This window comes from Lissotriton helveticus, chromosome 5_1, assembly GCF_964261635.1.
Source record: "Lissotriton helveticus chromosome 5_1, aLisHel1.1, whole genome shotgun sequence".
NCBI classification, from domain to species: domain Eukaryota; kingdom Metazoa; phylum Chordata; class Amphibia; order Caudata; family Salamandridae; genus Lissotriton; species Lissotriton helveticus.
The window spans coordinates 2073430414-2073450965 of record NC_136065.1 but is presented as its reverse complement, the minus strand read 5'-3'; the positions used below and the strand labels follow the sequence as shown (position 1 = coordinate 2073450965).

Here is a 20552-nt window from a genome sequence, read left to right as displayed (position 1 = left end):
CCATATGGCAGTAGTGCTGTACATGAGAATCGTCACCAGGCTTCTCTGGAGGAAAGCAGGGAGGCCTGTAACGCCACGTGGATGGTCTGCAGCTCCAGCAGATTTAAGTGAAGTTGTTTTTTCGCCTGAGACTTTGATCTCTGCCTCTTGCAGATTGCCTCCTCAACCTAGCAGTGATGCATGTATCACCACCATCAGCTCTGGGTGAGGACGTGAGAGGGGTTGACCAATGGTCAGATTGCGGTTAAGTAGCACATATTGCAGATCTTGTGCAGTCTTCTTCAAAACCTGGATAACATCCCACAGGATTCCTTGAGTCTGGGTTTGCTAAGACTTCAGATCCCACTACAAAGCCCGTATATGCCACCTGGCTAAGTGGACAAGCAGGATGCCAGAGGCCAACAGGCCAAGAAGTCTCAGAGCTGTCCAGGACTGAGGTTGAAACATCAGCATCATAGCCCGAATATCCTGGACTCAATGCAGACAGATCCTATAAAAGGAATCATTTGTAAAGTACTCAAGTGTGATTTTGGCTTGTTGAATGAGAACCCCAATGATGTCAGAAGGTTTGCAGTTGTCTGTATGTGGTTTACAACTGTAGTGAGCCCTGCCTTCAACAGTCAGTTGTTGAGGTAGGGGAAAACTGGTATACCCAACTTCTGTAAATGTGCAGCGACCACCACAATCACTTTCATGAACACCCGAGGGGTGCTGGAAAGGCCAAAGGAAAGCACGTCAAACTGAAAATTAGTAACGCTTAAGCCACAGGTAACATCTGTCAGAATGCAAGACGTGCATCTGAAAGTACGCCTCTTCTCCAAGGCTGCCATCCAGCCACCCAAATTCCAGGCAGACAGACCATGGGTCAGTGCAAGGATTATAAAGTTGTTATTCCAGAGGACGCCATTCAGAGCGCAAAGATCTAACATGGAACGAGGACCTCCGTCCTCCAGCACAAGTGAATAGCAGGAGTAACAACCCATCCCTAATTAGGGACGGACACCCTCTTGATTGAGCCATTGGACAGGAGGGCTCACATCTCTTGCAGTAAAATGGATAGGTGCTCCTCTGAGGGGTTGTTAAATAATACTGAGGACCTGGAGAATCCATCTGTTGTATGTGGCAGACTGCCAACTTGGGAGAAGACGTCTGATCCTACCTCTTGCAGGATGATTGTGTGCCAATTGCAAGCTAAAGAAGCTTGGAGGCTGATGCCACAGGGGAATGGTGACTTGGAAGATCGGTGCCCCTGATGACCTTCACATTGTCTGGTTAATTCCTGGCCCCAACCATAAATGGTCTGATGATTGAGGAGCGGGGGCTAGTATGGTCCATAAAACAACCTTCTAGAATAGTCTCCCACGTACCAAAACTCATGAGAGAATTGTCTGTCAGGGGTCAACTCAAAGGCACTCAGTGGCCCGGCGCTCCAGGGCGGAATCACCTTTTTCCCCATAAAGGCGGAAACCATCAAAAGGCATGCCCATGACAGATGCCTGCACATGACCAGAAAAGCATGTCTTGTCATCCCTAAATGGCTCCTAACAGATCCGGGTATATTTGCTTGTGTTGTGCACAAGATCATACACACGGACTAATTTTGGCTAACCAGCTAAAGCTTTGCAGCAGCACTCATGCTATGGGACACCGATTCCATTCTTCCTCCAATCCACATTCCACAATGAACATGCTAATTGAGTCCTACTCAGGCTATGCACCCAAACTCTAGAACTCATCCCCTCTCACATACTGACCATTTCCTTTCCTCCATTTTTAAAGATACAACTAAAAGACTTTCTTCAGATGAATATGTTCCTAAACTCCGATCATGCCTAGTCCCCGGAGTATTGCTTCAGCTATTCTATTTCTGTTGAACATTGCTTTGACTATTGCTGGACTTCACTTACATGTGCATTTATTCCTTCATTTTACTTACACTTTGCAACTTGTAACTTTGTTTCTTTTCAGTTCTATATTATTCCCCCCTCGCTTGCCACTTGTTTGATTTTTAATTCTTTGTATTCTTTTTATTATGATTTGTAAAGTGGTCGGACGCTCTAATGCCTTGCACACGCGATTTAAAATAAACCTGTAGTCCTCGTTCTCTAATACAGGAATCTTCAGTTAAGTCATAAATACTGGAGGTAGTCTCACCCATGATCCCAAAATACTTTTTATCATATACATATATGAACAATTTAGATGATAAACAATCTGTATTTTGATTGTAATTAACAAGTACTGCAGCATATTTTTCCACTAACAAGCACAAAGAAAAAATATATATAGTCATCCTGCAGCCCTAAACCACATTGATAAAATCTATGAAACTAAGTAAAAGGCAGTCAGATGGACAGAGCAATGTAAGGCTGAAACCTGGACAATGATCTTTTTAGGGACAAGCAACTTAGAAAATGTCATGCCGAGACGAACAGCTGCCCCACAGCTTACATTCTTTTTAATAGCTCTTGCAAGAGGCCCTCCGGACACTTCTTGGGTTTTTAGAACACCCGCTTTCTTTTAATTAAAATATATTTTTGTCTTATTGTGTTTGATTTTACTTGCTATCTTTTTGAGTGTTTCCACACAGACTTTTGAGGGTTTGAGGCCATGGAAAGATGCTCACTTTGCCCATGAATTGAAACGTCTCAATATACATACTTTGGAGGAATGCCATTTAAAACTGATTTGCAGCACATATAATTCGGTAACAAAATTGAGACACAAAAGACTGCAGTTCTTGTTTTTTTTAAACTCAAGGTGAAGATTTTTTTACCATCTACATTGCTTTTACAGATATAATAAAAAGTGTGCCAGGGTACCATGCATGGGAAGACCTATTCTGACATTCATGAGAATCATTTAAGATGCTATGATATAGAATCCAACACTCAAAAAAGTACACACAGGAGAAACCTTTCTTGGCATCCTGAATTGGGGCGTGAGGTGGGGGGGAGCAGGCTGGGCATTAGGATTCTCAAGGTGGGTGACCTTAAAGTATGAGCATCATCTGGAGATGTTTTCTGCTCCCACCAACACAGGTATTCCCAACCAGAAGTATCGACTCATAAAGTGCACTACTTAGACCGGTTCCATAGTGTTCAGAACTTGCATTCTCGAGCCTTGGAGTTTGGAGTTGTTTTCAGGTAGGCGATATATTACACATTATATAGTACCATCAGACTGCATAGGCATGCTAGATCTAATCCAGTGTCATCTACCACAAAACACTGGGCACTATTCAAGCAGATTAGACAGCGCTTTACAAACAGATTACATTTCATAGCACGGAGGGGTTTAACTGCTCACCTGAACTTCAGGAGACACTTAAGAAGGTCGTTCCCACGGTTTGACAGGACATCCTCAGGGACCCTGGTGAGAAGAAACAAACGCATGTAGTTGAAACCTCAAAGATGTGGATAAAGAAAAACTACTACTCCGGGTGTGGGATTAAATAGAACCCTTTCTTCTATCTCTCTCTCTTACAGTTGACTAGACATTTTTCACAGTGGCCAGACCTCTCTATGTTATGTGTTTTTTAATTATGCAGTACACATTCTGCTTTTATTCTTCATGTCTGTAATGAATATTAAAGAGCAAAACACCAAGGATGTAGGTGCTTTGTGGGAAGGGTGCTAGTAAGATCATGCATTATAAGGAATAATATAACCTCTGCCGTACTTTAAGAGGGTATTTCAAGATATATGCATATATATTAAAATATCCATATATCTATATATATCTATCTAAATCTTTATATATATATATATATATATATATATATATATGTATATATATATATATATATATATATATATATATATATATATATATATATATATATATATATATATATATATATATATATAGTTTCCTTGTTCCCACCAGGAGCTCCGAACACCAGACGAGTGCTATAATCCACAAGGAGGGTAAGGACTCGCTTGCTAAACAGCAACTTTAAAAGAGAACTGGAGCACTTACTGGGTAATTTTTCGAAGAGATTTATTCTTCACCGGCCATTTCCTCACAACACTTTTCGGCGTAATCGCCTTTTTCAAGTGCTGGAAATGCGGTAATACAACACAGAGTCTAATTGGCTAAAAGTATAGTGACCGCTGCTGTCACTGATATGCTGTCAGCCAATAAGAGCACTGCAAATACTCAGATGAACTAATTATGCAGCTTTCATGACGTACGTTGTTTACGGACTCGCCCAGGAGTCTAATATCAGACCAAAATGTATGAACCAGTCAAAATGTATGAATGTCTGTTCTGCCTTATGTATAGGTTCGAACGGTTGCCTCATCAACTGAGATAACACTACATTCAGTTGCCATTCTGGAGGTGGCGCCTTGATGGGTGGAAAGGTTCTAAATAGGTCTTTCATGAACTCCTCCGGTCTTGAGGACCATAACGAAGGGCCTTTGGGCAATCGTCTGTATCTTGTTATAGTAGTCAGGTGAACCCTAACCGAAGAGTGTGAGAGACCAGATTTCGCTAAAGAGAGCAAGTAAGGTAAAACTTCCTCAGCAGCAGAGTGAAAAGGATCTAAGGCTTTGCGTCTGCACCATACACAAAAGCGCTTCCATTTAGGTGTGTATGTTCTATTGGTGCTGTCAGTTCTTGACTTGGCTATAATTTCTTTACAGTCCTGGTCAATATTTAGGTCCTTAAATTCAAAGAATTCAGGAGCCAAGCATCTAATTGCAGTGTGGTTGATTCCGGGTGACACACTTGGCCATTATTCCTGGATAACAGTATTGGTGTTGGGAGGAGGCGAATGGGCATTGCTTCTGACAACAGGAGGAGTTCTGAGTACCTGTGTTGCCTGGGCCATCTGGGGGCTATGAGCAGAATGCGACAACGTTCCCACTTGATCTTCGTGAAGACCCTGGGAATCAGAGGTATGGGGGGGGAAAACGTACGCATAGATCCCTGACCAACGCATCAAAAGTGCATTTCCCCTGCTTGCAAAGAATCAGCATTTGGAGTCGCAAAGAGATCCAGGTCTGGTTTCCCCCAAGTCGCAAATATTCTGTCTAGTTGTGATTGCTCCAGCTCCCACTCGTGACAACCTTTGTTTGCTCTGCTCAGGGTATACGCTAGAGTATTTCGTAAACCTGGGACATGTTCCGCTGTTAAAGAGATTTCGTGAAGCATTAGCCAGTCCCAAAGTTGTTGGAAATCATGCGATAGAGAGGGGGTCTTTGTTCCTCCCTGCTTGTTTATATAGAACATGCTTGTGGTGTTGTCCATGCGGACTAGAACCGAGGATCCCTGAATTTGTGGGAGGAACGCTTGGAGTGAGAGAGAGATGGCTTTCAACTCTAGTCTGTTTATATGCATCTTGCGTTCAGCTGAGGACCATTTTCCATGCACTTGTAGATCTTGTAAGTGTCCTCCCCAACCTTCCATAGAAGCATCTGTTGTGACAACGTAGTCTGGAGTAACTGGGAGAAAAGAAAGTCCTTTGGAAAGGTTGGATTGTCATGTCCACCAGAGGAAAGCTTCTTTCATTAGCGCGGTGTCGTCGAACGAGCCTTTGGTCTGTATCCACTGGCATTGCAACTCCTCGTGAAGAGGTCTCATGTGTATTCGAGTCATTGGCACTAGGTCTATGGCCGATGAAAGCATTTCCAGTAGAGATTTGGACACCCTTACAGAAACACACTTTGTTCTGTACAGTCTTAGCGCTAGTGCCTGTAACCGTTGATATCTTTCCTGGGAAAGGAAGGCCTTGTTCTGAATGTTGTCCAGAACAGCTCCTAGGAAACTCATTTTCTGGCTTGGAATGAGTGAGGATTTTTGCTAGGTTAATGATAGGCCTAGTCGCTGAAACAGGGAAATACAATCTTCCGTTGCTGCTTCCACAAGATGAGCTGATCGCGCTTTCAGAAGCCAGTCGTCCAAGTATGGAAATACCTGATGACCGCTGTTTCTTAATGCAGCCGCTACTGGGGCCATGAATTTCATGGAGCCGATTTGAGACCAAAGGGAAGGACTCGAAATTGATAGTGGGTACCAGCCACTGTGAACCTTAGAAACTTTCTGTGTTTCGGGTGAATAGGGATATGAAAGTAGGCATCTTCGAGGTCCAATGATGTCATGAAATCGCTACTGTTGCGGCGAAGCAAGATGTCTGCCAGAGTGACCATCCTGAAAGTTCGGGTCTTCAAGAATTTGTTTAATTTTCTGAAGTCCAGGATAGGCCTACACTCTCCTGACTTTTTGCGGATAAAGACAAAACGGGAGTAGAAGCCTTTCCTATTCTGCGAAAAGGGGACTCTCTCTATTGCTCTCGTTTGAAGCATATCCTTTGCTTACCTCTTGAGCATAGGCAGACGAGGGGGGTGCGATCCCCTGGGGGTATTGGGTGGTTCCTGAATGAACTCCATAGTGTGGCCGCGAGAAACGAGATCCAGGACCCACTTGTCTGAGGTGATTTCTCGCCACTGGTGTAAATGTCTGGAGAGTTCTGCACCTTTTAAGGTGAGAGGAGGGCTCACTGGTACCAGACTGAACTCATTGCTTGTGGCCGGAATCACGGCCCTGTGATGTTGAACGCCTTCTAGATCCCTGTCAAGAGAAACCAGCTGTGGTTGGTTGGCGGTTATATTGTTATCCTTGTCTTGGTTGGTAAGACTGATATGACTGGGAACGTTGGTAATTGCGCTTATAGTTTGAGAAACCCCGGCCTCGAGCTCCCCAAAAGGGAACCTTGCGGTACTGAAGGGTACCTAGAGCTCTAGCTGTGTCAGTATCTTTTTTTGATCACAGTCAAAGCTTCATCAATGTGGCTGCCAAAGAGGCTATCACCATCGTAAGCCATATCCAAGATCTTTATTGCACCTCCGGGCGGAAACATTGTTCCTTTCAGCCACCCTTGAAGCCTCAGAACGACAGGACTCGCTAACTGTCTAAAACTAGTAGTGGCAATATCCATAGAGATATCAATCAGCTCCGAAGCTGCTCTTTCACCTTCAGTGATGAGTTTAATGAACTCATCCTTATTTTATTTAGGGAGGAAGGATTTCATCTCCCCTACAGCAGACCATAGCTGACGATCGATTTGCTCAGAATTGCTAGAGCGTTTGCTGCCCTCACAGAAATCGCTGCCATCGACAAGAATTTGTTCCCCATGGTGTTAAGTCGTCTACCGTCTTTATCAGGTGGTGAGGTAATAGGAGCGGACGGATTCTTAGAATGCCGCTGAGCCGCCTGAGAGATTACAGAATCCACCTGAGGATGACCTTTTAGACAAAGAGGAGAGTACTTAGGGGCTCTATATTTGTTATCCAGTCTTGGCAGTACAGGGATTACAGAGACTGGTGCTTTCATCACTTTTACCCCTTCCTGCCAAATGTGGTCGATGATAGGTATTGACCTCACACTTTTTCTGGATTGTTCCTTAAAGTCATACAGAAAGCAGTCTTCCTGATGTACAACAGTTGGTAGGTGGAACCTAACGGCAGCCCTGAACATAATATTATGGAAACCTCCTATATCTTCATGAGGTGAATCCGGGCAATGAAGTGGTGGTGAAGGCGTTGGCACGACGTAATCGGCGGGTGTTGCAGGGTTTGGAATCTCCCCTTCTCATTGTTCTTCGTCAGAGGTAGGTGGGTCATCTTGTGGAGGGATAACAGGAGTTTGCATGACAGGAGGCGGCAATGGTGGTGGAGCTGCTGGCTGTGGTGGAGGTACTACAATTTCCTGTTCTTGAGGTTCTTCTGTAGTCCCGCAGCATACTCTGGATGTCTAATAGTAATGCAGGTGGGAATTGAGCAGGTTGTTGCGCAGGCTGCTCCATATTGTCTATAGTGAGCAGGAGGGGCTTCATACTGTTGGTAGCAATGCTCCTCTTCCGCATAGTCATCATCCTCCTGACACTTAACATTCAGTTGTGAGGGGCTATAAGCCGCTCCATATTGAGCTTCCTCATCGTCAGTATCTTCAACATCTAGAAAACTGCTGGGAGGCAGAGGTGAAATCTTTGGGGTTTTAAACCCCATGAGCGCCCTTTGCAAAACCGGCGTCGACGGTGGTTATACGGTCGTCGGTGCTGTCGTCGTCGACGATGGGGTTCATCGTCGACGTCTCCACCGTCGACTATGGAGTCATCGTAGACGCCTATGCCGTCGACAATAGTGTCGTCGTCGACGCCATCGACGGAGTTGTCGGCGACATCGTCGGTGATGGTTTCTTCGACAATTAATTCTTGCTTGTCGACCGTGTGGTCGACGTCGAAGTTTTAAGGTTGCCCTCGACGACAGACGTCAACGATAAAGGCAATGTCGATGAGATAGATCCTTTAATACTTGCCGTTGAAGAAGTCATCGTCGTCGACGGTCTGGAAGATGACATAGTTGAAGTCGTGGAGGTAACAGGTAAGGCTGTAAAACTCGAGAAGGTTTTCTTAGCAGATTTTGCTTTTGAAGAACCTGCAGACTCAGGGGATGAAATCCCTGAGGAGACTATATTTTTTCTCTTGATCAAGGGATTCTTTCGCCATGTGAGCGGCTTTAGGTTGTTTCCTTTTCTCCTCAAGCTGACCCGCAGGCCACCTCTGTCTCTTATGAGACTTAGAGGAAGTATCACTTTCTGCATCTAAAGAGGCCTCATTATTTTTCTTCAACCATAGTAAAAGTCGTCCTTCTCTATCCCTCAAGGTTTTAGTAGGGAAAGTGCAGCAGATCTTACAGTGTCTTGCTTCATGCTTTGGATAAAGTCAGTAAATACAGTCTTTGTGGTCATCATCAATGTGGACATTCTCCTTCCCACAGGACTGGCAAGGTCTGAATAGTCCTTTAGAATCTGACAATTTTCTGATACAGTATAAGATATACACTTATCTGAAGAACTGAGCCAGGCTCATGGAGACTCCCTTACACAACGAAGTTCTGTGAAAATCTGAGGAGACTAATAGGCTATGCAATGCGTGTTTGCATCTATTGCATCCATTAGGCCTATGGTTTTTGACTACTTACTGCTATGTTATTTGTACCGTGGGACTCCCACTACGACAACGGGGAATGATTCAGGCATGTGAATCTACGAAAGATACCCCAATACTGGATAATATAACCTCTGCCGTACATTGGAGGGTATTTTAAGATAAATGCATATATCTTAAAATATCCATATATCTATATAAACCGGTTGGAGTTTCATATATATATATATATATATATATATATATATATATATATATATATATATATATATATATATATATATATATTTCAAAAAGTTCCGAAAGTTCCGAAAAGCCCAGGCAAGCCAGAGAAAGACGAAAATTAGAATGGAACCACCAACTCCGTGCTGATCTTTTTCAGTGCATTTATTTGTGCATAAATAAAAGCCCACAAGTCGCCATGACGCGTTTCACCTCAGCCGAGGCTTGATCACATGTCATGTCAAGGAGATAGAAAACGGCATTTATAGTGCAGGTGACCAATGGCAGACTGATACAATTTCAAATCACAGAGTTTAAACGGGCATTTGTTTTAGTAATATAGGACATGTATATATACAGATAGATATATATATGTATTGTTTCCTTGCTCCCACCAGGAGCTCCGAACACAAGACGAGTGCTGTAATCCACAAGGAGGGTAAGGACTCGCTTGCTAAACATCAACTTTAAAACAGAACTGGAGCACTTTCTGGGTCATTTTTCGAAGAGATTTATTCTTCACCGGCCATTTCCTCACAACGCGTTTCGGCGTAATCGCCTTTTTCAAGTGCTGGAAATGCGGTAATACAACGCAGAGTCTAATTGTCTAAAAGTATAGTGACCGCTGCTGTCATTGATATGCTGCCAGCTAATGAGAGGACTGTAAATACTCAGATGAACTAATTATGCGGCTTTCATGCCGTACGTTGATTACGGTCTCCCCCATGAGTCTAATATCAGACCAAAATGTTGAAAATATTAAATCCTTCCCCATTGGGAATTACCAAGGGGTCCTAATACCACCTATCTATTCAGTAAGATGTTAACATAGGATATATAGATATATATATATAGATATACATACACATACATACATACATACATACATACATACACACATACACACACACACACACACACATACATATACCCACAAAAAAAGCTCACTCACGACCCACACCAGGTGCAAACTAAGGAGTTATTTCGGACAGCAACTCATTTTGTGAGTTGCTGTCGAAAATAAATCCTTAGTATGCATCTTGTGCAGGTTCTGAGTGAGCTTTTATTCTTTACATGTCATAGATTTAATGGCTGACTGGCTCTGTCAGCATAAAGCCCCATCTCCATGGCTTTGGTTTGGAGTGCTGAACGTATACTGAACGTAGTGCTGACAATATCCTCACAAAACCACGGACTCTGAATTTCGCTGATGCCAAATTTAGGTGATTTATTTTCAAAATAAAAGGGTGATGCCTCTGACGTGTTTCGGACACTGACTGTGTCCATGATCACATAACGAACGCACATGAAAGCGGGATTATAAAGAAAACATACAACTTCCGGTAATGTGATCGGCATATGAATGGACACAGAAAGCATACTATACATTGCTGTCTACCTTTAAAAATTGTAATTTAAACACTTTTTCCGGCCCTGTGATAAATGCTTCTACTATCTTAAGCATTAATAGATGGGAGCATTCGTAAAAGGAATAAAGTGCACTAAGCATGTTCTAAAACAAATACTACACGCATGTTGGTTGAGAAGCTGTATGCTACGTACAAATACACAAATAATGAACAGGAAAATATCTTAATACTTCGCTAAATATAAAAATATTAAATACCTGTATTATTAAAAAGACTCTTTTAGTATAATTGTTAATCTTAATAGATATGCGTTTCAGAAATATGCCTATACTTTCCATATAAACTGCAACACATAAATAATACTTATACTACCATCATTTCCTTATTTCATATGTGCCATCCAGTTTAAGAGCAAATTCACAGAGAAAGGTAGGGTCTAATGAGATATGTTCAACAAGAAAGTGCCAATGCCTAAACAGTACCGGAGCGTGCAAAAGTGCAAATTGAGCAATTGTTGTGCAAAAGTGCAATAAAAAAATCTAAGACTAAAGGGATCATATGGGGGCAGTTACATCTGTATATACTACAATCGTAATACAGGAATGCTTATTTTAACCGGGTACCAATACCTTTTATTAACTTTCTGTAAATTCCTGTATTATAAATATTATATCAGATTTATATCATATCGGCATGACTAACAAAATGGACCTATTCATACCTGACATTACAAGTTGGAATCTTACTAAATTAAAAGAAGGGTATCTAGATGTTGTTTAGAAACTAGATCGGATCTCACGCACATGGTTTCAACCCCTGTCTTATAGAAATTGTGAAGATCTTCTCAGACATTAAGCCCTAATGGGGAATTGGTATCCAGCTCTATAATATATTCGGACTGAAGCTGGCGCAGCTGTCCTTCCTGATTGCCGCCTCTTTTGTTAAGGGATACTGCGTCAATGACAAAGTATTGCAAACATTTCAGATTATTGTCATGAACAGCTTTAAAATGTCTGGCAATGAGATATGCTGGGTCGGAGTTCACTATCGCACGGAGATGCTGCAGGATGCGCACATGTACTTGCAGATTAGTGCTTCCCACATAGCACAGCCCATAGCTACACCTGAGCACATACACTGCATGGTCGGTCCTACACATGTAGAGTTCTCTTATTGTGAAAGATTTGTCTGATAAGGGTGATTTGTATGTGGAGGTAGTAATGCAAAATTTGCAAGCTCTGCACGAGCTGCACCTAAAAAACCCTTTTCTAGGTTAAAGCCAATTTTCTGTTTTTAACGTTTCGGGGCTACTCTTAACTAAATCATTTTGCATAGTGTATGCCTTGCGAAATGTAATTGATATGTAACAATCTAGGCAATCATATAAAACAGACCAATGTCAAGAATATTAATAACAAGGAAATTAAGCTACAACAATATTATAAAGTTCCAGGGCTTTATTGATAATTAAACAGAAAATCATATTTCAAAACATAAAATATATTCAAGTTAAAAAATTCTACAATAGGAGAATTGACATGATAATAAAGACATTTTGCATATTAAAACATTCTTTTTGTAAAAAAACGAGGTAAAGGTGAGGGAGTGGCAAATTGGTACTCTACGCGCGTTTCGGCGACCAGCGCCTTCTTCTGGAGCAGCCACGAATGATTATGATAAAGATTTTTGGGTGTGTAGACCAATGGCTTGAGTTAAAACAGAGCCGGCGTTGATATCCTTTTTTTCAAAAGTTTATACTAGGATGTCCGACTGAATTCTTAATTTCTGTCTTTGTAGATTGATGTTATTTGATCGCCGATATTAGGTTTTCTGATAAATAAAAAGATTATGAAGTTACTCCCGCCGTCCGGAACCTTTTGATTATTTGGGTCAATGAAAGATATCTTAACTTGACTTAGCAACGATAGAAATCCACCTGATATGGGGGTCTTTTTAGAGGAGACTTTCCTTTGCACTTGTATATTTTACTCCGATTTTGGCAATGATGCGGTATTTAAAATAACTCCCTGTCCAAAAAGATTTGACAGGGCTCTAAACTTCCGGCGGGGGTTACAACGGGGTTTCTGCAATCCAGGCAATGATGGAATATGATTGCCTAGATTGTTACATATCAATGACTGTTTTTTTCCCTGGTCTAGGAATCTGATTCTTATTGAATACAGGGGGTCCTTGTTACATATACACTGCCTTGCGAAATGTAACGTGGGACTTTTTGGGAGGACCTTTCTTAACGTAGCATCTTTCAAAACTATTGGCCACTGTTTCTTAATGATGGCTCGGATAGTTTTGGCTTGCTTGCTGTAGGTGGTCACCAACCGTACCTCCATAATATCACTGGTTACTTGGTTGTCTCTGTCTGTAGCTTCAATTGTTTCGTGTCTGTCAGGATTTAAAAGTACAGTCCGCACCTTGTTGTTGGCCTTTCTCCTAGCTAAGTCCAGTTTTTGGGAATTATATCCTCTCCCTTCAAGCATTTTTTTGTCTCATTTGGATGGTATTCACGGGTTTCTACTGTACTACGTGTCCTGTGAATACGCAAAAATTCCCCATAGGAGAGAATGGCAATTGTATGCTGTGGGTGGAAACTCTCAGCATGTAAAACTGAGTTCCCTGATGTTGGTTTACTAAATAGGCTTGTTTCCACTTTGCCATGTTTGGCTCGAACTGTGACATCCAAAAAATTGGCACTGACATCATCTATAAGTGCAGTAAAATGTAGGTTAAAAATGTTAATGATGATACCCTCAACACATTTTTGGACCTGATCTTTGGTCCCCCTCCAAATCACAAAAATGAGGTTGATATAGCACCACCATCTTACTATATGTTCCGACCATTTGCGGGCGGGCTGCACCCTGAGGAAATGCTCCTCCCACCAGCCCACATGCAAGCATGCGTAGCTGGGGGAGAGGCATGCCCCCATGGCCACCAGCCGTAACTGCTGGAATACGGCATTGTCAAACAAATATATTATTGTACAAACACCAACGTATCATTTGTATAAGCATTTGGCTGTGACAATACATCTCAATAGGTCGTTTGCCCAAAAAATACTCAACTGCCTTAAGCCAATCCAAGTGGGCTATGCTAGTAGATAGGGCAGTGATGTCCATGGTAAGGAAATTAAATCATCTGACCACACTTGTTTGCTCAATTGAAATAAAAAGTCAGTTGTGTCCCTAATATATGCTGGTAACTGGACCACAAAGTTTTGGAGATAAAAATCTACATATTTGGATGTATTTTCAAAGGTACTCTTAATAGCAGACACCAACGTATCATTTATATAAGCATTTGGTTGTGACAATACATCTCAATAGGTCCTTTGCCCAAAAAATACTCAACCGCCTTATGCCAATCCAAGTGGGCTATGCTATTATATGGGGCAGTGATGTCCATGGTAAGGAATATAAAATCATCTGACCACACTTGTTTGCTCAATTGAAATAAAAAGTCAGTTGTGTCCTTAATATATGCTGGTAACTGGACCACAAAATCTTCGAGATAAGAATCTACATATTTGGATGTATTTTCAAAGGTACTCTTAATAGCTGAAACAATAGGTCTGCCTGGGACAGGTAATTCATTTTTATGTACCTTTGGGATAAAATACATGTTTGGTAACACAGAAAATTCATTATTTAAGAAGGAAGATTCATCTTTATTTATTTAAGCTTATAAAGCGCACAGCTACCCGCAGTGGGTTTCCCGGCGCTAAGGGACAGACTGAAGAAGAATTTGTATGCAGAGTGTACCAAAAGGAAGCTACGATTTACTGTTGGAAGAGCCAAGTTTTAAGCCCTTTACGGAAGCGAAAAAGATTGGTTTCTATCTTCAGGGTCATGGGAAGAACATTCCAGAGTTTAGGACCCAGATAGGCAAAAGAGCGGCATTCCCAATCTTTGGCGATAAGACCCTCTTTGTTTCCATTTGCTTAAGTCATCTTTATAGTTTTTCTGTATTTTTTTCGCTAGTGCCACGTTAATTTTGCAGTAACAGGCAGCATCATCAAGATGTCAATAAGCTTCTTTAATATATTCATGTCTGTCCATAAACAACATTTCCTCCGTTGTCCGACTTATTAATAACTATAGCATTGTTGTTCTTCAATGTATCCATAAGCTCAAAACATCGCTTCACTTGGTACTTGGGGGTATTCTGTTTTTGCAATTTTCATTGTCATTTTTTTAGTCAATCCCGGATACGATCATAATATATGTCAATTGCATCTTGTGGCATAGTGGGGACGAAGGTAGACACTGGGTTAAAGGGGCTATGCCCTGGTTTAGAAATATCAATCGCCTCTATGCTTGCAACCTCTTGTGTGCTTGTGTTGGCAATTGGGATGTCTCTTAGAAGATGTAGAGTTTGCATAAGGGGCCTGTCTTTTGCCTGCAATGCTCTACTTTGGATTGTATCAGTCTGGTCCTCTTGTTTATTTTTATTCACCTCCTCTAAGTTGTTTTAATCGTGAAATACTTCCCTAATTTAATCTTCCTTATGAATTTGTAAACGTCTATACGTGTGTTACATTATCCGAAATTACTCTCGGGGCAGGACGAGTACCCTAATGCAAGGAGTTGTTTTTCTGCCTGATCAAGCTGTGTGTTAGTGAGGTTGATAATTGTGTTATCATCGATTATTGTGTTTTCTTCCAGCGTTGGTTCTGCTGTCTCCGTCCTCTTGTTCCTGAGGCATTTCCTTATTTGACGCCTTCTGGCATTCCTCCTTTGCTTGTTGAGGCGTTTCGATTACGCGGTCTCAATGACTGTTTGCGTTCCATTCTTATATAATCCAACTCCTCCGCAAGTGTCAGTTATATATATATATATCTACACACACATATATACACATGGTAGTGTCTGTATTCCTGACAAATGGATTTAAAAATACATTAATCTGCTGAAAACACACTGCAAGAGTGCGACCCGTTTCTCTCTAGGATTGCAGGGGTTTGGTGATAATTAAGCGGTTCGTTTCAACCGCGGAGGCACCGCACCATTGTGAGCGCCTGGAACTGGGGCAAAATTGAACCAAGTCTGGAAGTATGTATGTATGTATGTATGTATGTATGTATGTATGTATGTATGTATGTATGTATGTATGTATGTATGTATGTATGTATGTATGTATGTATGTATGTATGTATGTATGTATGTATATATATATATATATATATATATATATATATATATATATATATATATATATATATATATATATATATATATATATATATATATATATATATATTACAACAATGTTTGTCTCCGAGGAGAAAAACTGGGTCACACCTGAAAACTTGGTTTCTGCTTCTTTATTGATGAGAAAACAGCAGCTTGTGGCATAATCCTGACATGTTTCGTTCCAACATGGAACTTCCTCAAAGGTAAGCCTTGCTCAATTCACAACCGCCGTCCGATGTTTCAAATCATTTCGTTTGCCTCCAGTGGCATTCTTATATGGAATCACTTCCGGTTTGAAATGGCTTGTGGGACTTGTGGTCGTGCATGTGCTCCAGTCTTTTTGTGTCACAGTCCGAATTCTTTCGAGTTGGTTTTTACATGTTTCATGTCTCCCCATAACGTTCTAATTCCAAATTGCCCTTTAATTTGGAGACACCCGTTCGGACCTGTGATTTGAAAAGGCTGCTTGCTAATTGTAACCCTCCAGTGGGTAGAGCATTGTGCTATTATTTTTTCAGCGCTTGTTTGCAGTGTCTATTTATCCCAGTTCCTTAGGTTTCCTTGTCCGTTTTCTTTCAAGTTCATTTTCATATCCCCTCTCGTGTGTCAGTCCATATCGTGTTTTTATTCATTCATGCTGACTTTCAATTATATATATATATGTGTAATTGCACATCTTGCATAATTCGTAGGTAAAGTCAACTCTGATTTTTTTTAACTCTACAAGTGTAAGTTTTTATGCCGGTTTGCACACTTTGCTGGTATTTCACAATTTGTTTTTACAAGGACAAAATACAAATGAAAACTTGTTGCCCTTGACCCCAAACAATAAGTCCCGGGCGTCGGGCTACAGGAATTCCACATCCCTGATTGAGAGGATCATGAATAAGAGCTGTCTTATAGTTAATGTTATGTTATGAGATGTATGGTTTCTATTGCCTAATTGACATGTGATCAAACTTATATAGTACACAATATATAATATATAGATTTGACTTTTTATACTGTATTGTGTGTATATATATATATACACACACACACACACACACACACACACACACACTATTAGATGTGCAGTGTAATAATCCATTTATTACCACTGAGGAGTGTGGAGATGGGCCATGACTCAGAGGTGAAACTTAAAGTGGTTAAGGGTACTCCGCACCAACTACAACACTAGCAATATAGAACACTGCCATGGCATTTTTTCATGTGTATTTGTTTTAACCAAAATTATTTAACAGAAAACAGGATGCAAACGGTTACATTTGGGTAACAAGCTAAAATCTAATTGAAGAGACCTCAATTCTTTACATTTATTTTTTATTTTAATTGAGAAGTCAGTTAAACAAAAGGAGTCTCTAAACAGAAAAAGTGACCATAGAAAATCTTTTAAAAATGAAATGAAATGGAATAAAGGGCATGTTAGCTAATAGGCTGCCATGCAGCGTATAGGCAGAAGATGGCACATCACAATGCACCACGTATCCCTTCATGACTCTCAGGTGGCTGTTAGGTCACATCACTTTTTTTGGGAAATACAAGGATCCTGGTTGAAAAGCTGAAGTTAGCTCTTTGTCCTCTTGTGAGGAGGATTCTCATGGAAGATAACTAGGATTAAGGGCAAGTACCTCTTCCTTCACTTCAAGGGCATCCTCATCAATACTCGGAAGCACTGTGAACAGAAAAACACACACATTCCACAAATGAAGTGAAAACGAAGGAAAACCGCTTCATCAAGCACATTTGGCTGGCCGGAAAAGGTTAATGTATTCTTGCAGTAGATTAAGATCCACATATTGCAGGAATTCACAAGGCCTCAAGTCTCAAGGATGGACGATTAGGGAGTAAGACCTGCGTCCCGAAATTGTGAAGGAGATCCTATCTGCATGGCAGCCTCCTATGTGGACGTTCAGATCTGTGTGGAAGGTCCCTTAACATTCACTGGCGGGGTCATTCTGGTGCTGTCTCTATCATTCTAATCTTGGAATAAGTTTCATCAGAACTGGTAGAATCAGTGGTACTGGAGGTGAAGCGGTACTTTCTTTGACCAGTCTATCAAGAATACATTCCTTTTTCTACCCTGGTTGGGAGAATCTGGAGGCATCATCTGGGCATGCATTGTTTCTTGAATCTGCGAATAAGACTATTTGGGGTTGACTAAAAACTTAAAAAGGTATTTGTTTAGAACCCAGTCGTGTTTTTTTTTAAATGTGCAACTGGGGGAGTCTGCTATAACATTTTAGATGCCGGACAGGTGAACAGACATGATGCACAGATTTCTTGCTATTAGCCATTTCCAGGCAGTGGTCTGGAGTGAGTCCCTAGCTTCTTGATCAGGTAATACATTGTCATTATATTACCCATCTGAACAAGAAGAGAGTTTGTCATGAACAAAGAAATAAATTATTTCAAAGCGAGATGGACCACTCTTATCTCTAGAAGGTTGCTATGACCGGTCTTCTACTTGTTGGACAGAGTTTCTGGAGTCTTTACATGACCAATGTGAGTGCCGTATCCTCCGAGAGCTCCAGTGCAAACTAGTGTTTGAACTGGAAGGTCTTGATGGAATGGAATTCCTTTCATCAAATAATTTGACTGGTTCTACCATGGAAATGATTAGGATGCCGAGTGCGATAGGGTCAGCCACTTTTTCCCAGCTGCCTGAGAACTTATTCCACTGGTCCTATAGGATTTGTTGTAGTGGCCTCATATGAAGCCTGACATGAGGAACCAGTTGATCCTAGGAGAGATGACATCTGTTGTGCTGTCGGGTGAGAAGTGTGTAACATATTAAGACATTACTGACGGATAGATGATAGTCTTTCCTCCGATAGATACACTATTGTGGCCTGAGTATCCAAGAAGGCACCGAGGTAGTGTATCCTTTGTACTATCGTTGATTTCTTGAGGTTGACTCAGAGATCTAAACGGGATAGGGGTCTAAGGCATGCATATTTGATAATGTTTCAAAGCTTCCTCTGAAGATGCACCTTTTAATAACCAATTGTCTAGATAAGGGTATCCGAAGGGTTTTTGCCTCTTTAGGTGTACTACCACAACAGCCATGCACTTTGTGAAAGTTCGAGAAGCGGATTTTAGCCCGAATGGCAGAACATTGTAATGGCAAAGATGGGCACACACCATGAAATGAAGGAATTTTTTATGCTTCTTTATTATCGTAATGTAAAAATGGGAATCTTGAAGGACTATTTCACACATCCAGTCTCTTTGATGTAGGTGAGGCTAGGTATGGTGTAATATAAGCATCCTGGTGTTTTTCTTATATATTTTGTCAGTATCTTGAGATCAAAAACTGTCTGAACACATCTTTTTTTCCATTTTTTCAAACTTTAAAAGAATCAGGAGTAAATCACTGATACTTATTGGTGATAAGAACCCTCTTCCAATGTATTTTTCTTTTGCAAGAGATATACTTCCTTGTGCAGCAAATCCTGTTGGTAAGCAGAGGTTTTGCTTGGTGGTATAGATGGAGGCAGGGACTAGAATTCAAGACAATACTAATTCTAAACAATATTCAAGATCTATTTGCCGGTTATTGGTAGCCTCTCTTGTAGATGATTACCCCCGCTGCCAGAGAAACCTACAAGAGAAAGGGGAAAAAGTAAGTAATTGACAAGGTTTTGCTGCAGTCACAGGCGTTGTTAGCCTCCTCTCCCACTAGAGGGCTTATGAGGGTGGTAATGTTGCCTTTTGTATTGTTGCTCCTGGTCTTACTGCTGAGGGATTTGAACCCTCTGGGGAAAGAAATGCTTCCATTTTCTTCTCAAGACCTACAGGTTTTAATCCTTTCATCTCAGACATCAGACGACTCATTTCGTAGTCTGCATAAGTGCCAAAGAGAGGATTCCCAGAGAAAGGTAAATTCATGAACCATTGCTGTGCCTCAGGTTTAAGTCCAGTAAATCTGAGCTACGAACTTCGTGTCATACAGATACCGTGGCAGTATCCATGAGCCAACAGGTCAGACGTTGCTTATGTTCCACACATTTTCCTGCCAACAGAGTCCACCCTCTTGCTCTCTTTGTCCGGGGGGACGGAGGAAGAAAGAGCTACTGCATGGGACTTTTTTGCCTCAGCAACAGTGACTGAGTCCGGAGGAGAATACTAATCAGGTAGCTTTTATTGCTGTAAAAATCTGGAAGGTGCAGACAGGTAGGTGTAGGAAACCGCATCATATCAGGTTTAAACTAACAAAGGACCAGCGGAAAAGGAGGTTTGCATTGTATCTTCTGGTGGAGGGTCTCAAAAATAATAAGATAAGTGGTTGGAATGGGCATCGTAATGTTTAATTTCGCCACTATTCTAATCAAAACCTTGTTAAAAGTGGTGGGGTAGGCAATTGATGAAACACTTGCTGGAGGTGAGTCTGACCGAGTTGGCGAATAACCTCTAATAGACGAATGAGTAGTAGCAGGAGACCAGGATGGAGAAAATTTTCTGTGACAAGAACATGATCTTCTACAGGATCATCTGCTGAGCCGCCAGGATAAGGATTGAGATGTAGATCTTTCTCGCAATGATGTACTGATAACTCTGGATGCAGTGCATGACGAGGCTACTGCACAACTGTATTCCTGCCTTGCCAACAAATAGGATGTCATCCAGCCAGTGTCGCATTTCGCCCTGCAGATGACATTTTTGAATCATGCAAGGTGCTGAACATTTCAAAGTACGCACAGGATATGGAACACCTTATTGGCATGCAATTAATTAAAAAAATACATTCCATCAAATTTGAACCCAGTAGATGGAAGCTGTTATTGGCATGCAATTAAT

General features: G+C 41.3%; 1 protein-coding gene across 1 annotated transcript in view; it reads right to left on the bottom strand.

Moving 5' to 3' along the window:
* ABHD16A (abhydrolase domain containing 16A, phospholipase) overlaps positions 1-20552 on the bottom strand; it is a 266232-nt gene that overhangs the window by 78357 nt on the left and 167323 nt on the right. The window contains exon 16 of the mRNA XM_078646007.1: positions 3310-3372. Coding sequence (XP_078502133.1) covers positions 3310-3372 — 63 coding nt within the window. The remainder of the gene's footprint in view (positions 1-3309; positions 3373-20552) is intronic.